The sequence below is a fragment of the Felis catus genome, chromosome A3 (genome assembly GCF_018350175.1).
Source record: "Felis catus isolate Fca126 chromosome A3, F.catus_Fca126_mat1.0, whole genome shotgun sequence".
Taxonomy (NCBI): Eukaryota; Metazoa; Chordata; class Mammalia; order Carnivora; family Felidae; genus Felis; species Felis catus.
In genome coordinates this window covers 117,962,062-117,986,697 of record NC_058370.1, presented here as the reverse complement: position 1 = coordinate 117,986,697, position 24,636 = coordinate 117,962,062, and the positions used below count along the sequence as shown (strand labels likewise).

Here is a 24,636-nt window from a genome sequence, read left to right as displayed (position 1 = left end):
AGTGGCCGATACTGAGTGCTGCCGTCTTGTGAGGTCATCGCTGAATGGGCAGAACTGTCAGAGATAAGATTTTGGAAAATCACACACAGCCATGGTTCGATATTAGATGTATCATTTCTTCAGGAGCAGCATATATTTCTTCATTCAGCAGCCACACTTTTGCGTTAGTTTGGATCCTAAACACAGAGCTTGAGACAAGGATTTGGGTACATACAACTTATTTGGGGGGTGATCCCTGGAAGCACAGTGAGGGAGTAGGTTAGAGAGACAAGGGAGGGAGAAAAGCCAAAAAAGGGTACATCAATGAGTGGGTTATTAATGTGGTCAGAGAGAGAGGTTAAACCCTACTTCCGACTTCCCAACTGTGTGTACCTCGTCTCAGGATTGCCTCAAGGAAGGCAAAGAAATGATTTATATGTTCACTCTCATCGTTTGCTCTTAGTGTCGTTCACTTTCAGGTCCTCAGGCTCTTTTTCTCCCCGCTCCGTGCTGACCAAACTCTTTTAGACCAGGTAGATAAAGTTATTTGAGCTGGGTGGGTGGTCACTGGTTTATAGCTATGGCCAGGAAAGGGATGGGGGTGCATAGGGGTGAGGTAGGCTATAGCAGGATGAGGAGTTGAGGTAGGGGAATGGGAATGGGGAGGTTTTGTTGTTCCCCAGAGATCATTTGTCAGTGTCTGGGGAAAGTTTTGTCACAACTGAGGGAGGAGGAGAGCGTTACTGGCTGGTATCTAGCAGGTCGAAGCCAGGGATACTGGTAAACATTGTACAATCCATAGGGCAGCCCCTTGTGACAATTATCCAGTGTCATATGTCAATAGTACTGATTTTGAGAAGCTCTGATGTCCAGGAATCCAAGGCTGCAGACCACTGGGATGGGTGGACCAAGGGAAAATGGCTGGGGCACCAATGGCATCTGCTGTTCTTCCATAGATATGTTTTATGTCTCCTGCCACTCTGCTTTTGTTCATAATGTTCCCTTCGTATCCTCATTTCTGGTTTTTAAACATTTTTTTACTAAAAAAAATTTTTTTTTTTTAAACTGTATTTATTTTTGAGAGAGAGAGAGAGACAGAGTGTGAGCAGGGGAGGGGCAGATAGAGAGGGAATTGGAAGCAGGCTCCAGGCTCTGAGCTGTCAACAGAGCCCAATGCAGGGCTCGAATTCCGGACTGTGAGATCATGACCTGAGCAGAAGTCGGACACTTAACTGACTGAGCCACCCAGGTGCCCCTCTGCTTTTTTTTTTAAATGTTTGTTTTGAGAGAGAGAGAGAGAGAGAGAGAGAGAGAGAGAGAGAGAGAGAGAAAGAGAGAATGAATCCCAAACAGGCTCCATGCCATCACCGCAGAGCCTGATGTGGTGCTTGATCCCATGAACCATGAGACCTAAGCTAAAAATCGAGTCAGATGCTCAACAGACTGAGCGACCCAGACATGCCTCACATCCTCATTTCTAAATCCTTTTTATTCTTTAATTTTGGGGGGTATATATTCTATATTGTTTCACTTTTTATAAAAGAGTATCAATATATTTTATACAATTTTTTTCTTTCAGAATTGGTTGTGTTGACTAACCCCTAGCTCAAGTGCTGCTTCTTTGATGAAGCTGTCTCTTATATTCCTTACTGATTCCTCCATTTTCAGAATTACCATGGCATTTTATTTGTGACATTTCTTGTGGCACTAATCAATTTTTACCTTGTACTATTTTTTCTCTCAAGTTGTTATTTTTAAAAATAACATTTCTCTGATAAAATTTTTGAAAAATTATATATATACCAAGTATCCGTAAACCCATTATCTAGTTTATTGGTTGTTAAAATTTTGCCAGTTTATTTATCTCTCTGTACTCAACACATATGTGCATATGTATGCCGATAGATATTTTTATCCCTACATCAAAATATTTTTGCTGAACCATTTCAAAGTTAGTTGCAAACATTTTGATACTTCACCTTGAATACTTCAGTATATATTTCCCAAGTAAAGAATATTTTTCTTCTGTAGAATCTCAATTCCATTATCACACTCAAGAAATTTAACATTGATAGAATAAGATGATTTAATAAGTGGCCCATATTTATATTTCCACCATTGTCTGTTAATGTCCTTTTAGCACTTTTCCCCTGGTCTGTGATCCGGTGAAAGATCATGCACTGTATTTCCTGTTCATATCTATTGAATTTTCTTTAATCTAGAACAGTTCTCTTAGCCTGGTTTTGGGTGTTGTTTTGTTTTTGTTTTGTCACTCGCGGTATCAATGGTTTTGAATGAAGAGTGCAGGCTGTTTTGTAGAATGTCCCACAACTTGTTCTGATTACCTCTTCTCTATTGTATTTAGGCCAAACATGTCTGTCAAACTTTCTAAATAAGTGATGTTCTGTCCTCTGTGTAGTCATCAGAGGGTCCGTGATGTCCATTTGGTCCATTGTTGGTGCTGCTAAGTTTGACCCTGTGGTTAAATTAAGGTGATATTTGCCAGATTTCTCCATTGTAAAGATACCTTTTTGTACTGTGGTGATTGTATTATTGTAGTAATACTATTGTAGTAATAATATTTATGTTATTAATAATCTGTCGGGTGATACTTTGAGACTGTATCCTGCTCCCCAATAACCAAATATTTTTAGTATCCTTTGGCAATTCCTATCCCAAATCAATTATTCATTAGTGCTTGTAGTTATTTTTTATAAATGTCTTACCTTGGGGTGCCCGGGTGGCTCAGCCAGTTAAGTGTCTCCCTCTTGATTTCGGCTCAGGTAATGATCTCAAGGTTGTGGGATCCAGCCCTGCCTTGGGTTCTGTGCTGACAGTGCAGAGGCTGTGTGGGATTCTATCCTCTCTTTCTCTCTCACTCTCTCTCTGCCCTTCACCTGCTTGCATGCTCCCTTCTTCTCTTTCAAAATAAAGAAGTAAACTTAAAAAAAAAAAGATGTAAGCTTATAAAAATGTTTTAATAAAAAAATCTAACTGTCTTACCTCTGACATCGTATCTCTTAGATGGCAAGCTTTATTGGTGGCAGAATCTCTTCATTCTTTATCTGTTACTGACACGATGTGGAGTGTTGTATATGCTTCATATTTTCTTTAAAAAATTTTTTTTTCAACGTTTATTTATTTTTGGGACAGAGAGAGACAGAGCATGAACGGGGGAGGGGCAGAGAGAGAGGGAGACACAGAATCGGAAACAGGCTCCAGGCTCTGAGCCATCAGCCCAGAGCCTGACGCGGGGCTCGAACTCACGGACCGCGAGATCATGAGATCGTGACCTGGCTGAAGTTGGACGCTTAACCGACTGCGCCACCCAGGCACCCCTATGCTTCATATTTTCTGAGGTATTGGAAGAATTAATAAGTGAAGATTATCTCTGTATAAAAGGAAGGAAGTCTTCTTTTATCTTGTCACCTGAACCCAAATCTTTATAGTCACATACTCCTTTCTGAAGCTTCCTCAAGTGCACAGTAACTGTTACCATTTTGTTTGCATTGCTTCACATTTCCTTTTTCCGCTTTCTGCAGCATCCTCTAAAGGACAGTCTCCTTTTCTTCTCTGTAAATGCAAAGCTGCTTACTCTGTTCACTTAAACCAGCCTTTTTATCCATCTCACTGTCAGTTACTTCCCAGACCGTGAAATGTAAATAAATACATGGCTATCCCTGCATTAATGATGTGTATATGAAAATCAAGCTTATCTGCTAAGTTTTCCTTTCCTACTGTTTTCCCAGTTTCTCACAACTTCTTGACGCTCATCATTACTGATTTGCTTTCAAATTATATTTAGTTCCTAACTACTTTTTAAAACTACAAAAAAAAAAATCACAGGAAGGTTGGGAAAGCTTGCTTTCTTTTATGGTGTCAGATACATTACAGTCATTAAAAAGGAATTGGAAATAAATTGTATTAATGAAACAGTTTGTGAATATGCATTAGAAAATTATTAAGACTAAAATTTTCTGCAGTAGAATATTTATTACTCAATAACATAATGCTAATTCATAGCATTTGGCTTAAAATATTGTTATTTTATGCACTGAAATCAGTATACAAAAATACAAGGTTAAAGGTTCATTTAAAACATATTATAACATCTGAAGATGGGACTTTTATGCCCCTTTCCTAATAAGTCCAGATTTCTAAGTATCAGCAACATAGCAAATTCCCTGGTGTACACTTAAGTCATGTAGCTTAATTTCCTGAGAACTGTCTCTTATTATAAACCACTGAAATAACCGGGGATGTTTAACTTGCAGAAGACTAAAAGAAAGGTCATTTGCAGATGAATCTGAGGACTGCTGTGTAGAATAATGCTTAGGGTTAGGACCGCCCTTAATAGGTAAAAGTGATTTGTAGGCATAGGTATTTTTCATCATACAAAAGAGCTTTTCCCATCAACTGTTAATTGCCCAGCCACAGAAAGTGCTGCCCAATGAAGTAGTGAGTGCATTTTTACCAGGAAGGAGCCATGGAAGGTTGCATGACATTTCCTTCATTCTCTCTGTGCTCTTCTTTCGTTTGTCCCTCTAGATCTGTGCTGCCTAACATGGTCAGTACTAGCCTCCTGTGGCTATGTAGTAGCTGAAATACGGTGAGTCTGAATTGAGCTGTGCTGTGTCAACTCTTCCTTCTGAAAATAATTTAAAATACCTCACTAATTACTTAGATACTGATTACGTGTTGAAATGATGCTATTTTAATCTATTGGCTAAATTAATGTATTAATTACTTTTACATATGATATTTATTAAATATTTACTTATTAAGAATAATGATCAGTTCTAGATAAGAAGATGTAAAGACTCTCCACCCTATCTATCTCTCAGCAGTTACGGTGGAAAACCCTAGAATACTTAAAGAATACATAGAGCGAATATGTGAGGACTCTTGAAAGCAATAGCAGGCATACTAAGAACAAAAATTTGAACTCGAAGCATGACTCATATAGAGGTTAGTTTTCTGTATTGCCCCTCCCCTTTTTTTTCTTTCATTTCTCCTGGTTTAGACCATAGGGCACCCTAGATCCTGGAACTGTGTAGTAAGCATGGACAGAAAAAGCTGTAGTGAAACCCTTTGTCTTAGGTCAGAAGACCAAAAAGAGGGGGGAGGAGGCTTTAGGATGGAGCTTTTTTAATTTACTCTTGGCCCAAACTCAGCCAAGTTCCAGTGATGCAAATAGACTTCTGCAGCAGCGTCTCAAACTTTTCTTTTGCTATTTTACTGCTAGGTGGGCATGGTTATGGGAAGGGTAGCATGGGGAGGCTAAAACTTCCACTTTCTGGCCAGAATTCCAGGAAAAGACACCCCTGGGAGCCAGAAAATATAGGCAGAAATCCTGGAGAGGAGGGAGCTGGAGAAAAGGATCCTTTAATTGGTGTATGAAGTCTCAGGCTTATCCTCAAGCTGCACATGTATGGAACCAGACAGAATCAATGTAGCCAAGGCTTTGAGAATTGATCTGTGGTGTAGCCCACTGCCAAGATCTCAGACTGGTCCCTGGGTAACATATACTTGGGAAAAATCGGAATAGCATTAAGCGGCTTTGAAAACTATCCTGACATTTGAATCAAGTTTGCAGAAGATGGCTCAGCATTTTCAGTTTGAACCTAATTGTATGGCAATTCATTCAGCAACTTACTTACTTATTTATTTATTTATTTATTTATTTATTTATTTATTTATTTAATTTGAGAGAGAGATCAGGGGAGGAGGGGGCAGAGAGAGAGAGAGAGAGAGAGAGAGAGAGAGAGAGAGAGAGAGAGAGAGAGAGAATCTTAAGCTCCACGCTCGGTGTGGAGTCTGATGTAGGGCTCGATCCCATGAACCTGGGATCATGACCCGAGCCACAATCAAGAGTCGGCTGCTCAAACTACTGAGCCACCCAGGTGCCCTCATTCTCAATGAAATGGATACATTCCTTAAAAGACACAAACCGTCACAAGTCTTTCAAGAAGAAACAGATAACCTGAATAGATTTATATCTGTTAGAACAATTGAGTTCATAGTTAAAAACAGGCTTTCAAAAATAAAAATGCTGGCCCAGATGATCTCAGATGAATTTTACTAAAGAAAATGGCACCATTTCTATGCAGTCTCTTCCAGAAATTGAAGTGGACACAAAATTTCCGAATGCATTTTACAAAGTCAGCATCCTTCTGCTGTCAAAACCAGTGAAAGAAAGTACCAGAAAAACAAAATAAGCTATAGATAAATATCCGTCATTTGAAGAGAGGAGCAAAACTCTTCAAAAAATATTAAGAAATTGAATCTAAGAGAAAAAAATTCATAGGAAATGCATTATGGCCAAGCAGGTTTTATTCTGGGAATAAACCACAGCTAACATCATACATGGTAAAAGACTAAATGCTTTCCTCCTAAGATTGAGAACAAGGCAAGGGTGTTCACGTTTATGACTACATCCCATTATACTGGAAGTCATAGATAGTGTACTGTGGCAAGAAAAAGAAATACAAGATATACATGTTGGAAAGGAAGAGATAAAACTGCCTTTATTCACTTACCACATGTTTGTCTACATAGAAAATCCCAAGGAATTTCCAAGAAACTTCCTGACCCATTGAGTCCAAAGGTATAGGATATAAGGTCAGCATAGGAAAATCAATCCTATTTCTTTATACTAGCAAGAACGATCAGAAACAACATTTAAAAGTAGTGCCCTTATAATAGCTACCCTACCAAAAAAAAAAGGGAAAAGAAAAAAATACTCAGTTGTGAATCTATTAAGATATGTTCAGGATCTCTATGTAGGTGAAAGGAATCAAAGACCTCAGTAAATGGAAAGATACCATATTCATGGATTGGAAGACTCAGTATACTTGTTATTTTTTCAAATTGATCTACAGTTTTAGTGCAATCCCCATCAGGATCCCAATAGGATTTTGTAGATATTAAAAACATTATTTTAAAATTTATTTTAAAAGACGAATCAGAATAGCCAAAAATTTTTGGAAAGAACCAAGTTGGAGGAATCAGACGATTCAGTTTTAAGACTGATTATCAGGGGCAGTGTGGTATTGGCAAAATAATAGATACCACTCAATAAAACAAAATAGTCTAATAATTAAGCCACATAAATATGGTCAATTGATTTTTCACAATTAGGCAAGAGAACTTCGGTGGAAAAAGGATAGTCTTCTCGACAAATAGTGCTAGGACAATTGGGCATTCGTATGCTCTCCCCGCCCCCAAAGAAGGATCTTGACCTATATCTTAAGCAATGTACAAAATATAACTCAAATTACATTCTGAAATGTCAAATTCCAGACTATAAAACTCCGAGAAGAAAACATAGCAGGAAGTCTTGGTGACTTGAGGTAGGCAATGAATTCTTAGATACAACACCAAAAACAGTCCTTAAAAAGAGTTGATGGGGCACCTGGGGTGGCTCAGTCCGTTAAGCCTCCAGCTTCGGCTCAGGTCATGACCTCACAGTCTGTGGGTTCAAGCCCCACGCCAGGCTGTGCTGACAGCTCAGAGCCTGGAGCCTGCTTCGGATTCTGTCTCTTTCTCAAAAGTAAAGAAATGTTAAACAAAAAAAAAATATATTTTTTTAAGTTGATAAATTGGATTTTTACCAAAATTAAAAACTTTAGTTCTGCAAATGCTTTTGAGACAATGAACAGATAATCCCTTATCTGACAGAAGACAAATTTCACCAAAGAAGATATACAGAAAGCAAGTAAGCACATGAAAAGATTTTCACTTCATTGGTCATTAGGGAAATGCAAGTTAAAACCATTGAGAAGCCATGACACGCCTATTAGAAGGACTAAAAACAACACGGACAGTGACAACAGCTACAAACTGACCACATCAAGTGTTGGTGAGAATGTGTGGCAGTTGAAACTCTCTCTCATGCCTTGTTTGTACTACTGTTAAATAGCCCTTCTGGAAAAGCAGTTTGGTAGTATGTTTTTGGGTGAAAGATACACTTTTTCACATGGTCTACTGATCTCACTCTTAAGTATTTGTCTAGAAATTATGATAATAATTTCTGTAGAAATGAACATTTTATGTTCACACAAAACCCTGTACATCGATATTCGTAGTAGCATTGTTCATGATCATCAAAAACTGGAACTATGTCCTTCATTGGGTAAATGGATAAACAAACTGTGTATCCTTAGAATGGAACACTAGTCATCTATAAAAAGGAACGGACTGTTGATATGTGCACTTAAGTGTATCAGTACATTTGGCCTGATCTCCAATAGCTATGCTAAGTGAAAAACCTTCTAAAAGGTTACAGACTATGTGATTCCTTTGTATAACATTCTGGACAATGTGAAACTGAAGTGACAGAGAACAGATCAGAGGTTGCCAGGGCTGAGGGATGGTGGGAAAGTTTAACTACAAAAGGATAGCACGAGGATATTTTGGAGGATGATAGAATTGTTCTGTATCCTAGTTTTGGTGGTTTACACAGATCTGTGTATGTGAATCTATGCATATGATAAAAAAACTCATGTAATTAAACACAAAAAAGGAGAACTGTGCTGTATGTAAAATTTTTTTAAATAGTTTAAAATTTAATTTCACCCTTTTCATGTGGTTACTAATAAGTTAAAATTAGGTACATTGCTTGTATTATATTTCTGTTGTACAGCACAGCTTTAGAAATGCAAAGAAGGATAAGATGTGGTATCAATCTAGAGAGAGGGATCTCTAGATAGAAGGAAGTCTCATGAGGAAAGGTGGCCAATTTAAATTACCTGCTCAGGGGTGCCTGGGTGGCTCAGTTGGTTAGGCATCTGACTTCGGCTCAGGTCATGACTTCATGGTTCAAGCCCCATGTCGAGTTCTGTGCTGACAGCTCAGAGGCTGGAGCCTGCAGCCTGCTTCAGATTCTGTGTCTCCCTCTCCCCTGCTCGCACTCTGTCTCTCTCTCTCTCTCTCTCAAAAATAAATAAACATTAACATTAAGAAAAAAATAAATAAATTACCTGTTTAATCTGTCTCCACTTTCATTGTTTCTTCTACAGGTAGTTTTTGAGGACATGTTTCATGCAAATTATGCCAACTTTCGGATATGATAATTCTTTACAGTCTCTTTTCCTTGAGGAAAAGAAATTCTACCTCTCAAAACAAAATGTGTGCTATACAATGGAATCATTGACACTGTCTCTGAATTTGTAGGACAAACGGTGTATCTTTGAGGCACTTGATCAATTTTTTCATGATATCCTTGTGCTGAATGTTTAAGCTCATAGTGTTATTGGGTAAATATTATTTAAATGATCGTACCCAAGAGGTACTGATTAATGGAACTGTGGCTGCCAGAGAGGGAGTTTTCCAGAAGCATGCTTATATCTGTTTATAACGCAGAACTGGGAGTGCCAACCCAAAATTGGAATAGAATCTAAGAATATTATAACGGGCTGTAAATAGATAAATCTAACAAGATTGAAATATAATAGGGATAAATTTAAAATCCTGAAATGGATTCCGAAATTCAGCTGTCCAAATTAAGAATGAGAGATACGTGGCTTAGTGTATATATGAAAGTCTTGGGGCTTTTAGTTGTTAAGAAGCATAATACAAGTCAACACTGATGTGGCTGCCAAAAAAACAGTTTCAATTTGCAGTGGTATTTATTAATAAAAGCTTATCTAAAATGAAGGCATGGATTTTTTTTTTTACTTGATTCTGTGTTCTTTAGAACACACTTGTTGGGGCGCCTGGGTGGCTCAGTCGGTTAAGTGGCCGACTTCGGCTCAGGTCATGATCTCGCGGTCCGTGAGTTCGAGCCCCGCGTCGGGCTCTGTGCTGACAGCTCAGAGCCTGGAGCCTGTTTCAGATTCTGTGTCTCCCTCTCTCTGACCCTCCCCTGTTCATGCTCTGTCTCTCCCTGTCTCAAAAATAAATAAAATGTTTAAAAAAAAAAAAAGAACACACTTGTTATCTTATGTGTAGTTCTGGGTTATTATTTTCTTTTTTTTTTTTTAATTTTTTTTTTCAACGTTTATTTATTTTATTTTTGGGACAGAGAGAGACAGAGCATGAACGGGGAGGGGCAGAGAGAGAGGGAGACACAGAATCAGAAACAGGCTCCAGGCTCTGAGCCATCAGCCCAGAGCCCGATGCGGGGCTCGAACTCACGGACCGCGAGATCGTGACCTGGCTGAAGTCGGACGCTTAACCGACTGCGCCACCCAGGCGCCCCCTGGGTTATTATTTTCTAAGAGGGCTATGGACAAACTGATACACATGCAGAGAAGAGACAGGAGAGGACGATAAAGGAAATTGAAGCCAAGTTATATGAGGAGTAGTGAAAGCAGCTGGGGTATTTAGCCTGGTCAAGAGGTGGTGACTCATGGTGGGGTTGACAGAGAGGTCATAAGAACTGCCTGCAAATAATTGAAGGGCTATGATATTAAAGTGAAACTAGAATTGTTCCATAAATTTTTAAGATCCAGTGGATGAAATTTTTGGAGAGAAAGAGAATTAAATTTAAGTGTAAGGAAACATTATCAAGAGTTGGAGCTAACCATTGGAAATGAGTCACCTCTCCAAAGTCTTTTGTAAAACTATTGCTTGAACCTACCTTTCTATTGAAAATCTCCATTACCCTGGCATTCCCACAAGACGTGTTTGACTCTTACTTCCTATACTTGGAGTTTCAGTAAATTAGCATTTTATGCAGCAACTGATAGCAGTAATTCTTTGATCATTGACAAAACTCCACTTATTTACCGTTTGAATTGTGTCTTTGACAAGCCAGCATGATACTATTTCAGTGGTTTAAGAATAAGGAAAGGAACCTGTGGACAAGCTGTGTTCTTTCTGTAACTGGGGAGCAGGACATCTGGTCCACCCTGCAGATCTAAGTAACTGGGCCTTCCGGAGATGGTGCTGATATCTTGTAAAGATTGTCAGCTGCATAGGCATGTGAATAAAAACTGTCTTGCACCTGGAATTTATGTGATTTCATGTATATGTAATATTATTATTATGAGCCATGGTAGATAATGTATTTTCAAAGGGAGGAACTTCTGCCCCATTGGTCCCATTAGGGACCAATATGGTAGCCTGGCAATTTTTAGGGAGTCATAAAAATAAGACTTGAAACTACCATTTTGTTGTTAGGTGGTCATAACACTTCTAGCCGTTCTGTGTGTTTTGTTTCTTTACTTTTTCCTTCTTTTTTTTAACCTCACCTTGTATCACCTCTGATCCTATTTTTATTTCTTTTTCCTCTTACCTACTCTTCCCCCTTTGTGAAAAGTTGAACTAAGCAGTATTCAAGTAATGTGTACTCTGTGTCCGTATCATCTTCTCCAGGGTGAAATAAAGGAAATACAGTGTTATTGCTCTCCTATATGATTTGTGTTGGTCTTTTCTTCACCATCCCAGCCTTGAGGTCAGGTACTATGTTTTCGACTTCCTGTATAACTCCCCAGGTGTCCAATATGTGCATCTGTGCATGGTGGGTTTTTAATAAAAGTCTTTGACTGATTTACTGACTATTCACCCTAGCAAGAAAACAATGCTGCATTTTATTCCAAAGAGGCTATAGAGTATTGAGGCAGAGTGTTTCATGAGTTCTTTGAGGTCGAAGGTAAAGTGTTTGAGAAATTCTGAAATGTAAGAGTGTGAGATTCTGAAAGATGTTTAAATTACTTCCCTGTTTTGAAAAATATTTGTATAATGTTTTTACTGTATGCAATATAGTAATCTTTCTCTCTCTCTCTCAAAAGATTTTCTTTAGTTGCGGGTATGGTAATTTGGTATACATTGTTTCTTTAAAAAATTATTGTATATTCAAATACTTTTGTCTCTTTAACAATTTTTAAAAATCACCAAAAGTTAAAAAAAAATCAGTATTCCCCAGTATTTTCCTTTAGAAGGAGACATTTGGGAAACTTTGAAAAATACAGATCTTTGTTAGTACTTACCTTAATAAAAGTATTCTTTGCTTTTAAAAAGGGCTCATTGTAGAGGTACTTTAAATGGAAAACTCCCCAACTACATTTTCAAGATGATTTTATTTATAAAAATTAAATTTACTCATAACCATTGAGTAAACACTTTTTTTTTTAATGTTTATTTATTTTGAGGGAGAGAGAGAGAGGAGTAGGGGGAGGGCAGAGAGAGAAGGAGACACAGAATCCGAAGAAGGCTTCAGGCTCCGAGTTATCAGCACAGAGCCCGATATGGAACTTGAACCCACAAACCACAAGATCACAACCTGAGCTGAAGTTGGATGCTTAACTGACTGGGCCACCCAGGCGCCCTGAGTAAACACTTTCTAATTTATTTGTGTTTAAGTTAAGATTAAAGTGGAACAGATTTTTACATCAGATTAAAAAACAGCGTTATTGAGATTTAATTCACGTACCATCCAGTTCACTCTTGGAAGTGGATACAATTCATTGGTTTTTAATACATTTCACAAGGCTGTACAACCATCAATATTAATTCCAACATTAATTTTCATCATCACTAAAAGAATCTTTGCACTCATTATCATTAGTGTTCCCTCCCTCTTCCTCTCATCCTGGCCTCTGGTAACTGATAATCTGCTTTCTGTCTCTGTGGATTTACATATTATGGACATTGCATGTAAATGGAATTATACAGTAATCGTATACTATATGTGGCCTTTTGTGTCTGTTTTCATTTAGCATAAAGTTTTCAAGGTCATTCGTATTGTAACACATATCAGTGCTTCTTTCTTTGTAGTTGAATGATACTCCATTGTATGTATATACCACATTTTATTTCTACATTGATCAGTTGATGGCCTTTGGGCTGTTCCACTTTTTGGCTGTTTTCCACTGCTGCTGCAAACATTCATGTACAAGCTTTTGTGTGGACATACATTTTCATTTTTCTTAGGTATGTAGCAGTGGAATTGGTGGGTCATAAGTTAACTCTAAATTTAACATCTGGAGGAACTGCCAACCTGCTTTCCAAAGTGATGGCACTGTTTTATATTCCCACCAGCAGAGTGTGAGGGTTCTAGTTTTTCCACATCCTCACCAGCACTTACTTTTTGATTCATACCAATCACAGTTGGTATGAAGGGGGTATCAAATTGTGGTTTTGGTTTTCATTTCCTTAATGACTAATGATGTTGAGCATGTTTTCATACGCTTATTAATATTAATCTCTTCTGTATCTTCTTTGGAGAAATGTCTATTCAAATATTTTGTCCATTTTCATTTTCAATTACTTAATTTATCAAAGTTAACTTTCTTTCTTTTTTAAAAATTTTAATTCCAGTATAGTTAACATACAGTGTTATATTAGTTTCAGGTGTACAGTATAGTGATTCAACACCTTGATGCCTCACTCAGTGATCATCTTAAGTGTCCTCTTAATCCCCTTCACCTATTTCACCCATCCCCCACCCACCTTCCCTGTGGTAACCATCTGATTGTTCTCTATGCTTAAGTGTCTGTTTTTTGTCTTCCTTTTCCCCCCTTTGTTCGTTTGTTTTGCTTCTTAAATTCCACATGAGTGAAAGCATATGGTGTTTGTCTTTCCTGACTTATTTCATTTAGCATCATACTCTTCAGCTCCATTCATGTTGTTGCAAATGGCAAGATTCCTTTCTTTTTTATGGCTGAGTAGTATCCCGTTGTATGTATACACTACATCTTCCTTAGCCATTTATCTATCACTGGACACTTGGGCTGCTTCCAGAGTTTGGCTATTGTAAATAATGCTGCTTCTGCCCGTTGTTAAGTTGGGTTATTTGTCTTTTTATTGTTGAGGTATAAGAGTTCTTTGTATATTCTAGATAGAAGTCCTTTATCAGATATATGATTTGCCAAATCGTGTATTTCCCCTCTTCAGATTGTCTTTTCACTTTCTAGACAATGAACTTTGAAGGACAAAGTTTAAAATTTTTTGGAGGTTCAGTTTACCTAGTTTTTCTTCTGTTGTGTGGGCTTTTGATTTCATATCTAAGTAAACATTCTTGTTATGAAGGTTTATTCTTATGTTTTCCTCAAAAAGTTTTATAGTTTTTTCTCTTACACTTAGGTCTTTGATCCATTTTGAGTTAATTTTTGTGTATGATGTGAATTAGGGACTCATTCATCCTTTTACATGTGGCTATCCAGTTGGCTCAGCACCATTTGTTAAAAAAGACCATCTTAGTCTGTTCAGGCTGTTCGAACAAATTACCCTACATTGGATGACTTAAACAACAATATTTCCCACAGTTCTAGAGGCTGGGAAGTCTGAGATGAAGGTGCTGTCCTATTCAGTGTCTGGTAGGTCTGCTTCCTGGTTCATGGTCTGTCTTTTTCACTGTCACCTCACATAGCAGAATGGGGCAAGGGAGCTCTCTTGGGTCTTTTTTAAAGGGGATTAATCTCGTTCACGAGGGCTCTGCCCTTATGACCTAATCACCTATCAAAGGCCTTACCTCCGAATACCATCACATTGGGGATTGGGTTTCAACATATGACTTTTAAGGGGGATACATTCAGTCAGTAGCAGACTCTTTCATTTAAAAAAATTTTAATTTGTGGTAAAAATAACATAAAATTTACCATCTTAATAATTTTTTGTGTATATTTCAGTAGTGGTAACAATATTTAGTTGTACAACTAATCTACATAACTTTTTTCATCTTTAAAAACTGAAATTCTGTATCAATTAAACAGCTCCCAAGTCTCTCCTTCTCCCCCCGCCCGCCCTGCCCCCCAGCTCCTGCTAACCACCATTCTTTCTGTGTCTATGAATTTGACTACTCTTGGTACCTCGTAAAAGTGGACTCATAAGCTATTTGTCTTTTTGTGACTGGCTTATTTTCACTTACCATAGCATCCTCAAGTTTCATCCATATTATAGCATGTGTCAGAATGTTCTTTTTAAGGGCCGAAGAATATTCCATTGTATGTGTATACCATATTTTGTTTGTCCATTGATGGACACTTGTGTTGTTTCCACTAGGCTATTGTGAATCATGCTGCTGTGAACATGGGTGTACAAATATTTGTTTGAAACACTGATTTCACTTCTTTTAAGTATATACCCCAAAGAGTGGAATTGCTTAGTCATAAGGCAATTCTATTTTTAAATTTTTGAGGTACTGCCATATTGTTTTCCATAGCAGCTGTACCATTTTACATTCTTATCAGTGGTATACAAGGGTTCCCATTTCTCCACACCCTCTCCAACACTTGATATGTTATCTTTCTCTCTCTCTTTCTTTTTTATAGTAGTCATCTCTTTTTTTAAATAGTAATACTTTTTATGAGTGTGAGGTGGTGAGAACACTCTTTTTGCCTCATTGAATTCCCTTGGCACTCTTGGCAAAAATCAATTGATTATAATAAAATAAGTCACAGGGATGAAAAGTATAATATAGGCAATACAGTCAATAATATTGTAATACACTTATCGTGGTGAGCATTTTGTAATGTGTGTAATGTATATAGTGATTGTTGAATCACTGTGTTGTACAGCTGAAACTAATTTAATATACGTCGAGAATACTTCAATTAAAAATAAAAAAAATCAGTTGACTACAAATGTCAGGGCATTTCCAGACTCTGAATTTTATTCCATTGATCAGTATGTCTGTTCTTATGTCAGTACCACACTGTCTTGATTAGCGTGTCTCCATGATAAGTTTTGAAATTGGGAAGGTCTTCCAACTTGTTTTTTTCCAAGATTGCTTTCGGGCCATCCTGGAACCCTTACATTTCTGTATGACATTTAGGATTGGTTTGTCAATTTCTGCAAAAAAAGAGCCAGGATGGATTTTGACAGGGATTGCATGAAATTTGTGGATTAATTTAGGAAGTATTGTCATCTTAACAATATTGAGGCTTCTGATCCATGAACCTGAGATGTCTTTCCATTTATGTAGTCCTTCTTCCATATCTTTCCATTGTTTGATAGTTTTCAGTGTACAAGTTTTGCTGGTTTTGCTAAATTTATTCCTAAGTATCTTATTCTTTTTGATGCTGTTGTAAATGGATTTAAGAAAAAATTCATTTCTGGATTTTTCATTGCTAGTGTTATAAAAATGTAATTCTATACATTAATTTTGTCTCTTGCAACCTTGTTGAACTTGTTTATTTTGGTGTGTTTGTGTGTATGTGTATTCCTTAGGATTTTCTATATGCAAAATCATGTCATCTGTGTATAGAGATAATGTTTTTTCTTTAAATCTGGATGCCATTCATTTCTTTTTCTTGCCTAATTGCCCTGGCTAGAACCTCCAGTCAAATGTTGAGTAGAATTGGCAAGAGTGGATTTCCTTGGATCAGATTTTTAATGTTTAGTGGTTTGGAAATACGTATTACTGACAGTGATACTTTGGGAACTTGAAAATCCAGCTTTTTGTCCTCTTGTAGTAACAAAAGTAGTAAAATCTTTTATTTTAAGTTTATTTATTTTGAGAGCGAGTGGGGAAGGGGCAGAGAGAGAGGGAGAGACAGAATCCTAAGCAGGCTCTGTGCTGCGAGCACAGAGCCTGACACGAGGCTCGAACCCATGAAGTGTGAGATCATGACCTGAGCCAAAATTGGATGCTTAACCCACTGAGCCACCCAGGTGCCCCAGAACTTCTGTTGGAATTTAGCATGCTGTTTATTTTTTGAATATTAATATGCACAATAGAGTCTAGCTTGGCTTTTTCCAAAACTTCAATGCCTCTGCTTTGTTAGCCTTATGAATTTGTTTTCTAAATGTCACTGAAGTAGGCCAACTGTGGGACTTCTAAAAACATTATCTCTAATGTATATGTCCTAAGGAATTGTGTGTACTGAGTAGAGTTGAATAAGAATGAGTAATCAGGATGTTCATATTGTCTCTATTAGTGCTACTTAGTCTTAGTTTGGGTTAATAATGCTTTACAGTTAGCACATTTGAAGTAAGTTTATAATTTGTAATAGATACAGTTGACAAGCAGAGATAATGATAGTGGGTAAGGTGATGAGGTAGTGATTATACTACTTTTGGTAATTTAATTCTACATCCAACTTCTGAAAAACATATTTTCCTTTTTAACCCTTTTAAAAAATTCCAGTATAATTAATATGCAGTGTTATATTAGTTTCAGGTGTACAGTGTAATAATTCAATAATTCTATACATTTCTCAGTGCTCATCAAAATAAGTGCATTCTAGGGGTACCTCGGTGACTCAGTTGGTTAAGTGTTCGACTCTTGATTGTGGCTCAGGTCATGATCTCACAGTTTGTCAGTTTGAGAATCCCTCCTCAGGAGTCTTTCTGCCTCCTTCTCTCTCTGCCCCTCCCCCGTTCATGCACACACACGTGCTTTCTCTCTGTCTCTCTCTCTAAGTAAAAAACTTAAAAAAATAAGTGTACTCTTAATCTCCTTTATCTATTTCCCCCATCTGCCCAGCCACCTCCCCTCTGGCAACCACCAGTTTGTTCTCTAATTTGTTCTCTGTATTTAAGAATGTGGGTTTTTTTTGTCTCTTTCTTTCTTTGTTTTGTTTCTTAAATTCCACACGTAAGTGAAATCATATGATATTTGTCTTTCTCTGACTAACTTATTTCACTTAGCATTATAACGTCTAGGTCTATCCATGTTGTTGCACGTCGCCTTCCTTTTTATGGCCGAGTCATAATTCATCATGTGTATATACCACATCTTCTTTTTTTTAAAAAAAATTTCTTAACGTTTATTTATTATTGAGGGACAGAGAGAGTCAGAGCATGAGCATGGGAGGGGCAGAGAGAGGGGGAGACACAGAATCTGAAGCAGGCTCCAGGCTCTGAGCTGTCAGCACCAAGCCTGACGCGGGGCTCGAACTCACGGACTGTGAGATTATGACCTGAGCCGAGGTTGGACGCTTAACCGACTGAGCCACCCAGGTACCCCTATATACCACATCTTCTTTACCTATTTATCTATCGATGGGCACTTGTGTTGCTTCTTTATCTTCACTTTATAAATAATGCTACAGTAAACATAGGGGTGCATATAGCTTTCTGAAGTAGTGTTTTTGTTCTCTTTGAGTAAATATGAAGGGTATATTTTCTTGCTCATATTTATTCTCTATAGAAAGAGGTGGAAGTAACTCTTCTGTACTTTATTTCTTATTGTAGATTGTTAGTACTTAGATATCCAATTCAGAAAATAGAATTTTGTTAAATATATTGAACATTTCTTGAATATATTCTGTATGTTACACTTTGCCCCATTGGAAACACCAAATAAGTATAAGCCTGTTTATTCTCTGAATGCTTGCAAGATATTTAGGAAAATCAAATGTTTGTCCTTGTACTGCTCTGTATTTGTGGTTCTGTGTGTGTATCCTGTCTCCCTGACTAAATGTAAGCTCCTTGAGGAGAACCATCTTTATATTGACACAGTGTGTATCACAGTGCCTCACATATACCATGTGTTTATTATGAATTGTTGAAATCAGTAGAACAGGAAAAATACAATATAATACTACAACTAAATACTCAAGTGAATGGCGTCACTGGTCAGTATTGTTGAATGTGAGGCAATGATGATTGGCGTGTACTGGATTTATCAGGAAAGTCTTCATGCAAGGCAGGGTTATTAAGTGGACTTATAAAGTCCACTTATAAAGGAGAGGTAAGAACTGAGCAAGGAGAAAGGGCATTTCAAGTAGGTGTCATAGTTTGCAGGTCAGTAAGCAGATCATATCGACTGGAATGGAAGGTTGGTATTGGCTTGTAGATAGAAGGGTGAACCAATAAGTAGGAACGTCATATTTCAGAGGCCTTTAAGGCTAGTTTGAAAGATTTGCCCTTTACTCCATTTGACATTAGCAAATCATTGAAGTTTTTGGAGCTAGAAGGTTTTGGGGCAAAGCATTACTTTAAGAATGTTTACTTGGTGATAGCATATATTATGGGCTGGAGGGAAATTTGTACCAGGAGACCACTTAGGAGGGTATGAAAATAATTGAGTTCTTCTAGTCTGTCGATTCTTAAAGAGCAGAGTTTTTTCTTTTATCTTTAGTGGCTAGCATAGTGGCTACAGCAGAATTCAATTTTACTTTTTTTTTGTTGGATGCATGAATGCATGAACTAGGTCATCTGGGCCTGGAGAGAGCTGTTAGCAGCAGGAAATACCCATGTGAGAAACATTTTGGAGGGAGAATTGAGGTGACTTGTTTTCTAATAGTATAAAGAGTGTGCGTAAGGTCAAAGAGGACACTCAAGTCACAGCATGGAGGATTAAGGAATCTCTAGAAATAGGAAAATCAGCTAGGGGAAGTGAGGAGCGAGAAAAAGGAGAGTCAGAGCATGTTTTTAGACTTGCAGAGTTTGAGACTGAAACACATAGTGCGTAGAGGTAGGGAGGCTCAAGTGAGAACTGAAGTCTAAGTGTATCAATTTGGATATTACTATGAAGATCCTGTCTGAGCAGGAAAAATGATTGGACTGATGAAACTCTGTGCGTGGGTACAGAGGTTGTGTGCACGTGCACATGTATACACACTCATACGCTAGAACCCGGTACGTGTGTTCAATTGTCCGTACACTAATGTGCTGGTTGGTATTAGCAGAATGATGAGTACTGGTTCTTGGGGTGAGCAGAGGGGCAAAAAAAAAATGCTAAAGAAGGAGACAGGAAAGGAACAGAGGTGGAAGAACTTAGCAACACAAATTTGTTAAGGAGACTTTGTAATTTGTCTTGTGTTTCAAGACGGTGTCAGCTAATAAATAATTAGGATACATTGTAGATATAAACCTGACCTTTTTGATTCCAAGCCAAATATTCTTTCCATTATACCAAAAGTTTGCATGTTTAATTTTTTCAAGGCAAGGTCCTTATCTTTAGAGAAACAGTCTTCAGGAAAGGCTTCTTAATTAGCAGGCAGTGATTGGACGGTAACATTTCTTATAGAAAAAATCTTCGTGTGCCTTGGATGTGGATGCTTCCACTTTTCTGCTTGGGTATTTATATTTGTAGTGTGGTAGGAGAGAAAACTTCTGACTGCGTGTTGTAGATAGGAATTTAAAAGATGATATCATTTCTTCCATTTGAAGAATTAATCATTTAGAAGATGCTTTTCAAAAATTTATTCATTTATTTATTTATTTTGAGAGAGAGAGAGAATGCTTGGTAGGGGCAGAGAGAGAGGTGAGAGAGAATCCCAAGCAGAGAGAATCTGACAGCGCAGAGCCTGATGCGAGGCTTGAACTCATGAACCGTGAAATCATGACCTGAATCGGAATCAAGAGTCAGACGCTTAGCCGACAGTCACCCAGGCGTCCCTCAGAATTTTTTCTTTTTGTTAAAGTAAATGTAAACTCCTTTCTTTTTTTTTTTTTTCAGAAGTGTTTTTGATGCATTCCTCAGAACGTTCATAAATTAGCAAGGAAATACAAAAGGCCTGATGTTTTCTTTTCTTTCAGGGGATATCATTTTCAATGCCCAATACCCAGAGCTGCCCCCTGATTTTATCTTTGGAGAAGATGCTGAATTCCTGCCAGATCCCTCGGCTCTGCATGTGAGTACTGCAGGCTCGTTTTGGATGATCTTTATTTGTTGAAGGAAAATAAAATTAGCTTTTGACAATTGCTTGACAGATAAATTTGCCAAACATGTGGGGTTTTTTCCACCCCTTTTTCCCTCTGTCCTCTGAAATAAGTACAACTCTTCATGTGCCAACATAGTTTAAAGATTTTTTTTTCATTGCAGTTTTACTTGCAGACTATTTTGAATTAAAATCTGTAGCATATCGGTTAAAATATTTTTACTTCAGCTTAAAGAGACATGTTGAAGAGATTTCTTCATTTTAACTTAATATTTCATGCCTGCAATCAATTTTCTAATGTTTACTAACACTTCATCACAGAGCTTGTTAGGGGAGTGTTTCTTGGCTCTTCAAGAGGCCTTTTTTGTATAGAAGTGAAAGTGGCAAATTTGGACTTGTATCCATATTATCTCAGTATTATTATCAGGAGGGTAAAGATCAGATTAAGTGTTCTTTATTAAGCAAGACCAAAAACTTTGTAGTTAAAGTAAAATATTTCTGGGGTTAAAGCAGGGAAAGGAGCTGTGGTACTTGTCAGAGCACATGTGGTTTACATAAAAAATTGTGTGTTTCACGTTGCTCGTGGAGAAAAACATGTGCCATTTTGTTTAAAACGTCTGACCAGACAAAATGTCTCTTTCTTTCCCTTCTCAAGTTCAGTTTTGCCATGATGCCTATACTATAAGAGGGTTTTGTTGTTCAAAACTATGTCCTTTGTTTGGTCTTCTTTGTCTCAAAGTTTTGTAATTAAAAATTTTGATGACTTTGAAATCTTGTCCCCTCCCCCCTCCCTTTTTAAAAAGGGAAGTGTTAAACAGGAAGTTTTAACCCAAACCTAAAGAATTATCTTAAATTTTGGAACACAGCCGTAAAAATGCGATTGGCAAGAGTAGGCTGGGTTTGTTGCAAAATTTCTAATAATTACACTCAAACTGCTAGTTGATTTTCAAAAATGTGTAGTTTAAGCATGGTCCCTTTAGATGCTACGTGTTACACATTGACCCCATATTGAAGCGGAGGGGCTTACCTGGAGTTAAAGAGTCAGAAGTATCTCTACAGACCTCTTCTGTGTTAAATCTGCCCAGTGGAGGGTAACATATGTGAAATGCCAAAGATGTATTACAGGCTAAGTGCTCCAGGAATTTAAAGAAGGTTGTCGGAAAAGGCTTTGTAATAGAGGTGACACTTGGACTCACTCTCAAAGAATGGAGCCTAAGTAGGGAGTATGGCAGAGAGAATTTCAAACAGGGGGCATGACATAAGCAAATGAAATGTATAATGTATTGTAGCGCTACTGACAGGTTTGCTGAAGTGTAAGTTAATATAGGGAAGGGCTGGAAAAGGTTAGAGAGGGAAGTTGGGACAAGATTGTGGAGAACATTGAATGCTAGGTTAAGAGCCACTGAAGGACATGATAATAACAGAATCATTCAGTAGCAATGTGGTCAGTATAATGGATCAAGGAAAGGGTGAGGAGCAGAACTGAGGACTGTTGCAAAAATCTGGGGGAGGGCGAAGAAAGGGGCTTTGAGCTAGGATGATACAAGAGGGAATACCATGAAGGAAAGGATAAGAAATATTTACAACTTCTTTCTTGGGAATTGCCTTTAAAATTTGCAAGGCACATCTTCTATATTGAAAAGTATTGTGAGAGTGTAGAATTTAAAACCCAAAAGGACCTTGAGGTTCAGCTTATTCCACTTTTCTGTTTTATTTTATTTTGTATGGGTTTTGAAATTCTTTTTATTTTAGTATTTTTTGAGAGAGAGAGCACCTGGGCAAGGGTGAGTGTGCAAGCAGGGGAGGGGCAGAGAGGGAGGGAGAGAGAATCCCAAGCAGACTGCACACCCAGTGCCTAGTGTGAGGTGGGGCTCGATCTCACCACCCTGAGATCATGACCTAAGCCAGAATCCAGAGTCACATGCTTAACCGACTGAGCCACCCAGGCACCCCACTATTTTTCTATTCTAATACTGAGAAAATGGACCTAGAATTATATAATTGTGTCAGAGTTGATTATTATAACTCTACTCTTCTTATATTTAGTCCCTGAGTGAAGTTTTTGCAGGTGTTTTTGAGAAATTAGCTGAAGAGGAACAGCCAAAAAAAAATCAAAGCACTATGTCTAAGAGGACAATTACAAATCTAGGGGAATGCTTTCTTCAACTATAGTCAATCTGAGGACTCAGGCAGGCTACCCAGTGCTTCTTCCGGTACCAGTGGTTTAGGCAAGTCTAGAAAAGCAACCAAGGGACACCGTCTACCAGCTGGTGAGGTCCACCCAACCCTAGAGGTACTCTGGATGTTCATTGTCATCTGGCTAAAACACTAGGACAGGATAAATGTCAGCAGACGTCTCCCTGAGCGTAGCATGCCTCCAAAGGACTTTTCCCTCACCTGTTAACAGGTTATGGTTTAATTCTTCAATTCAGGTCAGCCTTTTTTCCTTCCTTCCTGCAGTGTGCAGAACACAGTCACTAATAACCTGATTAGTCCGTATGAAGTTCTGAATGAAGGAGGGATTACATATTTCATCACCTATGGAGCGGAGAACAGAATGTCTAGAGTTTTTGGATTTTCCCCTTGAAGTACTAATTGCAGGAGGGAATGAATAGGTACCCTTAGATTTCTGGGAGTGTAGTCCAAAGTAGTCGCTGTGGCAAATATGGAATTTCCCTGAAGTTACTGGGTTTTATCTTCAAAATTAATAAAAATTATTTTGCATTTGATTCCATAATATGTTTGTGCTCTTTAATAAAAAGTGTATTAAATTACAAATAGGTGAGAAAAAAATGTGTTCCACTTTGAGAAATACAGTGTTTGAGAATATTTTATTTATTCAATTTGTTTAAACTGGCTTCTTTCCATGAAAGGATTTGAAGTAAATTAAATAAAGGATGCACATAAAGTCAATAAAAATATGTGAGGTGCTCTAATCCATCAGATGAAGTCACCTCTTTCCACACTCAAACTCTTCATTCACAGAGATGAGTTTCATTAAGGACTTTGAGATCCTCAGATGAATGCAAAATACTAGATAGAGATACCAGATCCAGATAAATACTAGATAGACACCAGAGACAAGTATCTCATGGACACCAGAGTCATAAAATCATGGAGTTATAAATGTAGTTGTCCAGTGGTTCCCACTTCTGGCTATCCATTAGAATAATTTAGGAAGCCTGTTAAAAATACAGATTCCTGGATCCCACTGGAATAGCGAATTACACCTGTTAGGGAGCTGAAGAGTCATTAAATTCTCTGGGCCATTTCTATGTATTAGTTTGTGAACTGCTGTTGGGAATCACTCATTGAACCCATCTTTTATAGTAACGTCTCCAACAGAAGGTCGTTTGTCTTTGCTTGACATTGTTTCCAGTGAGGTATCATTTTCCATTTTGGGGACAGCTTCATTTCTTTTCTTTTCTTTTTTTTTTTTAATTACCAGCTTTATTGAGACATAGTTTATGTGCCATGCAATCTGCCCATTTAAAGTGTATAATTCAGTGGTTTTTAGTATATTGACAGAGTTGTGTAACCATTGCCAGAGTTGAATTTACATTTTTAAAAACTGAAGTATAATTGACATTTTAACATTATTTGCTTTCAAGGGTACAACATAATGATTTGATATTTGTATTTATTGTGAAGTGATCACCACAGTGTCTAGTTAACATCTGTTATTATCAAAGTCAAATTTAAACATTAGCAGTCACTTCCCTATCCTCCCCACTCCTACCTGTATCCACTCTAAGCAGTAACTATTCTGCATTCTGTCTCTGTGGATTTGCTTGTTCTGGACAGTTCCTATAAATGGAATCGTACAGTATGTGATCCTTTGTGACTGACCAGTTTCATCAGCATACAGTTTTCAACGTGTCATGTATCACTACTTCATTATTTATTGCTAAATAATATTACATTGTGTGCATATACCACATTTTATGTATCCATCATCAGTTGATAAACATTTGGGTTGTTTTTATGTTTTGGCTATTATAAGGACTGTTTTAATTGTTCTTGGATATATCCCTAGGAGTAGAATTGCTGTGTCAAATGGGGACTATGTTTAGCTTCTTGAGAAACTCCCAGGCTGCTTTCCAAAGTGGCTATACCATTTTACATGCCCACCAGCAGTATATAAGTGTTCCAGTTTCTCCAC

General features: G+C 37.7%; 1 protein-coding gene across 11 annotated transcripts in view; it reads left to right on the top strand.

Annotated features, from left to right (window-relative positions):
- BABAM2 (BRISC and BRCA1 A complex member 2) overlaps positions 1-24,636 on the top strand; it is a 425,146-nt gene that overhangs the window by 93,938 nt on the left and 306,572 nt on the right. For all 11 annotated transcript variants that reach the window (XM_045054775.1, XM_045054777.1, XM_045054778.1 and 8 more), the window contains one exon: positions 20,353-20,447. In XM_045054775.1, the coding sequence (XP_044910710.1) occupies positions 20,353-20,447 (95 nt within the window). The remainder of the gene's footprint in view (positions 1-20,352; positions 20,448-24,636) is intronic.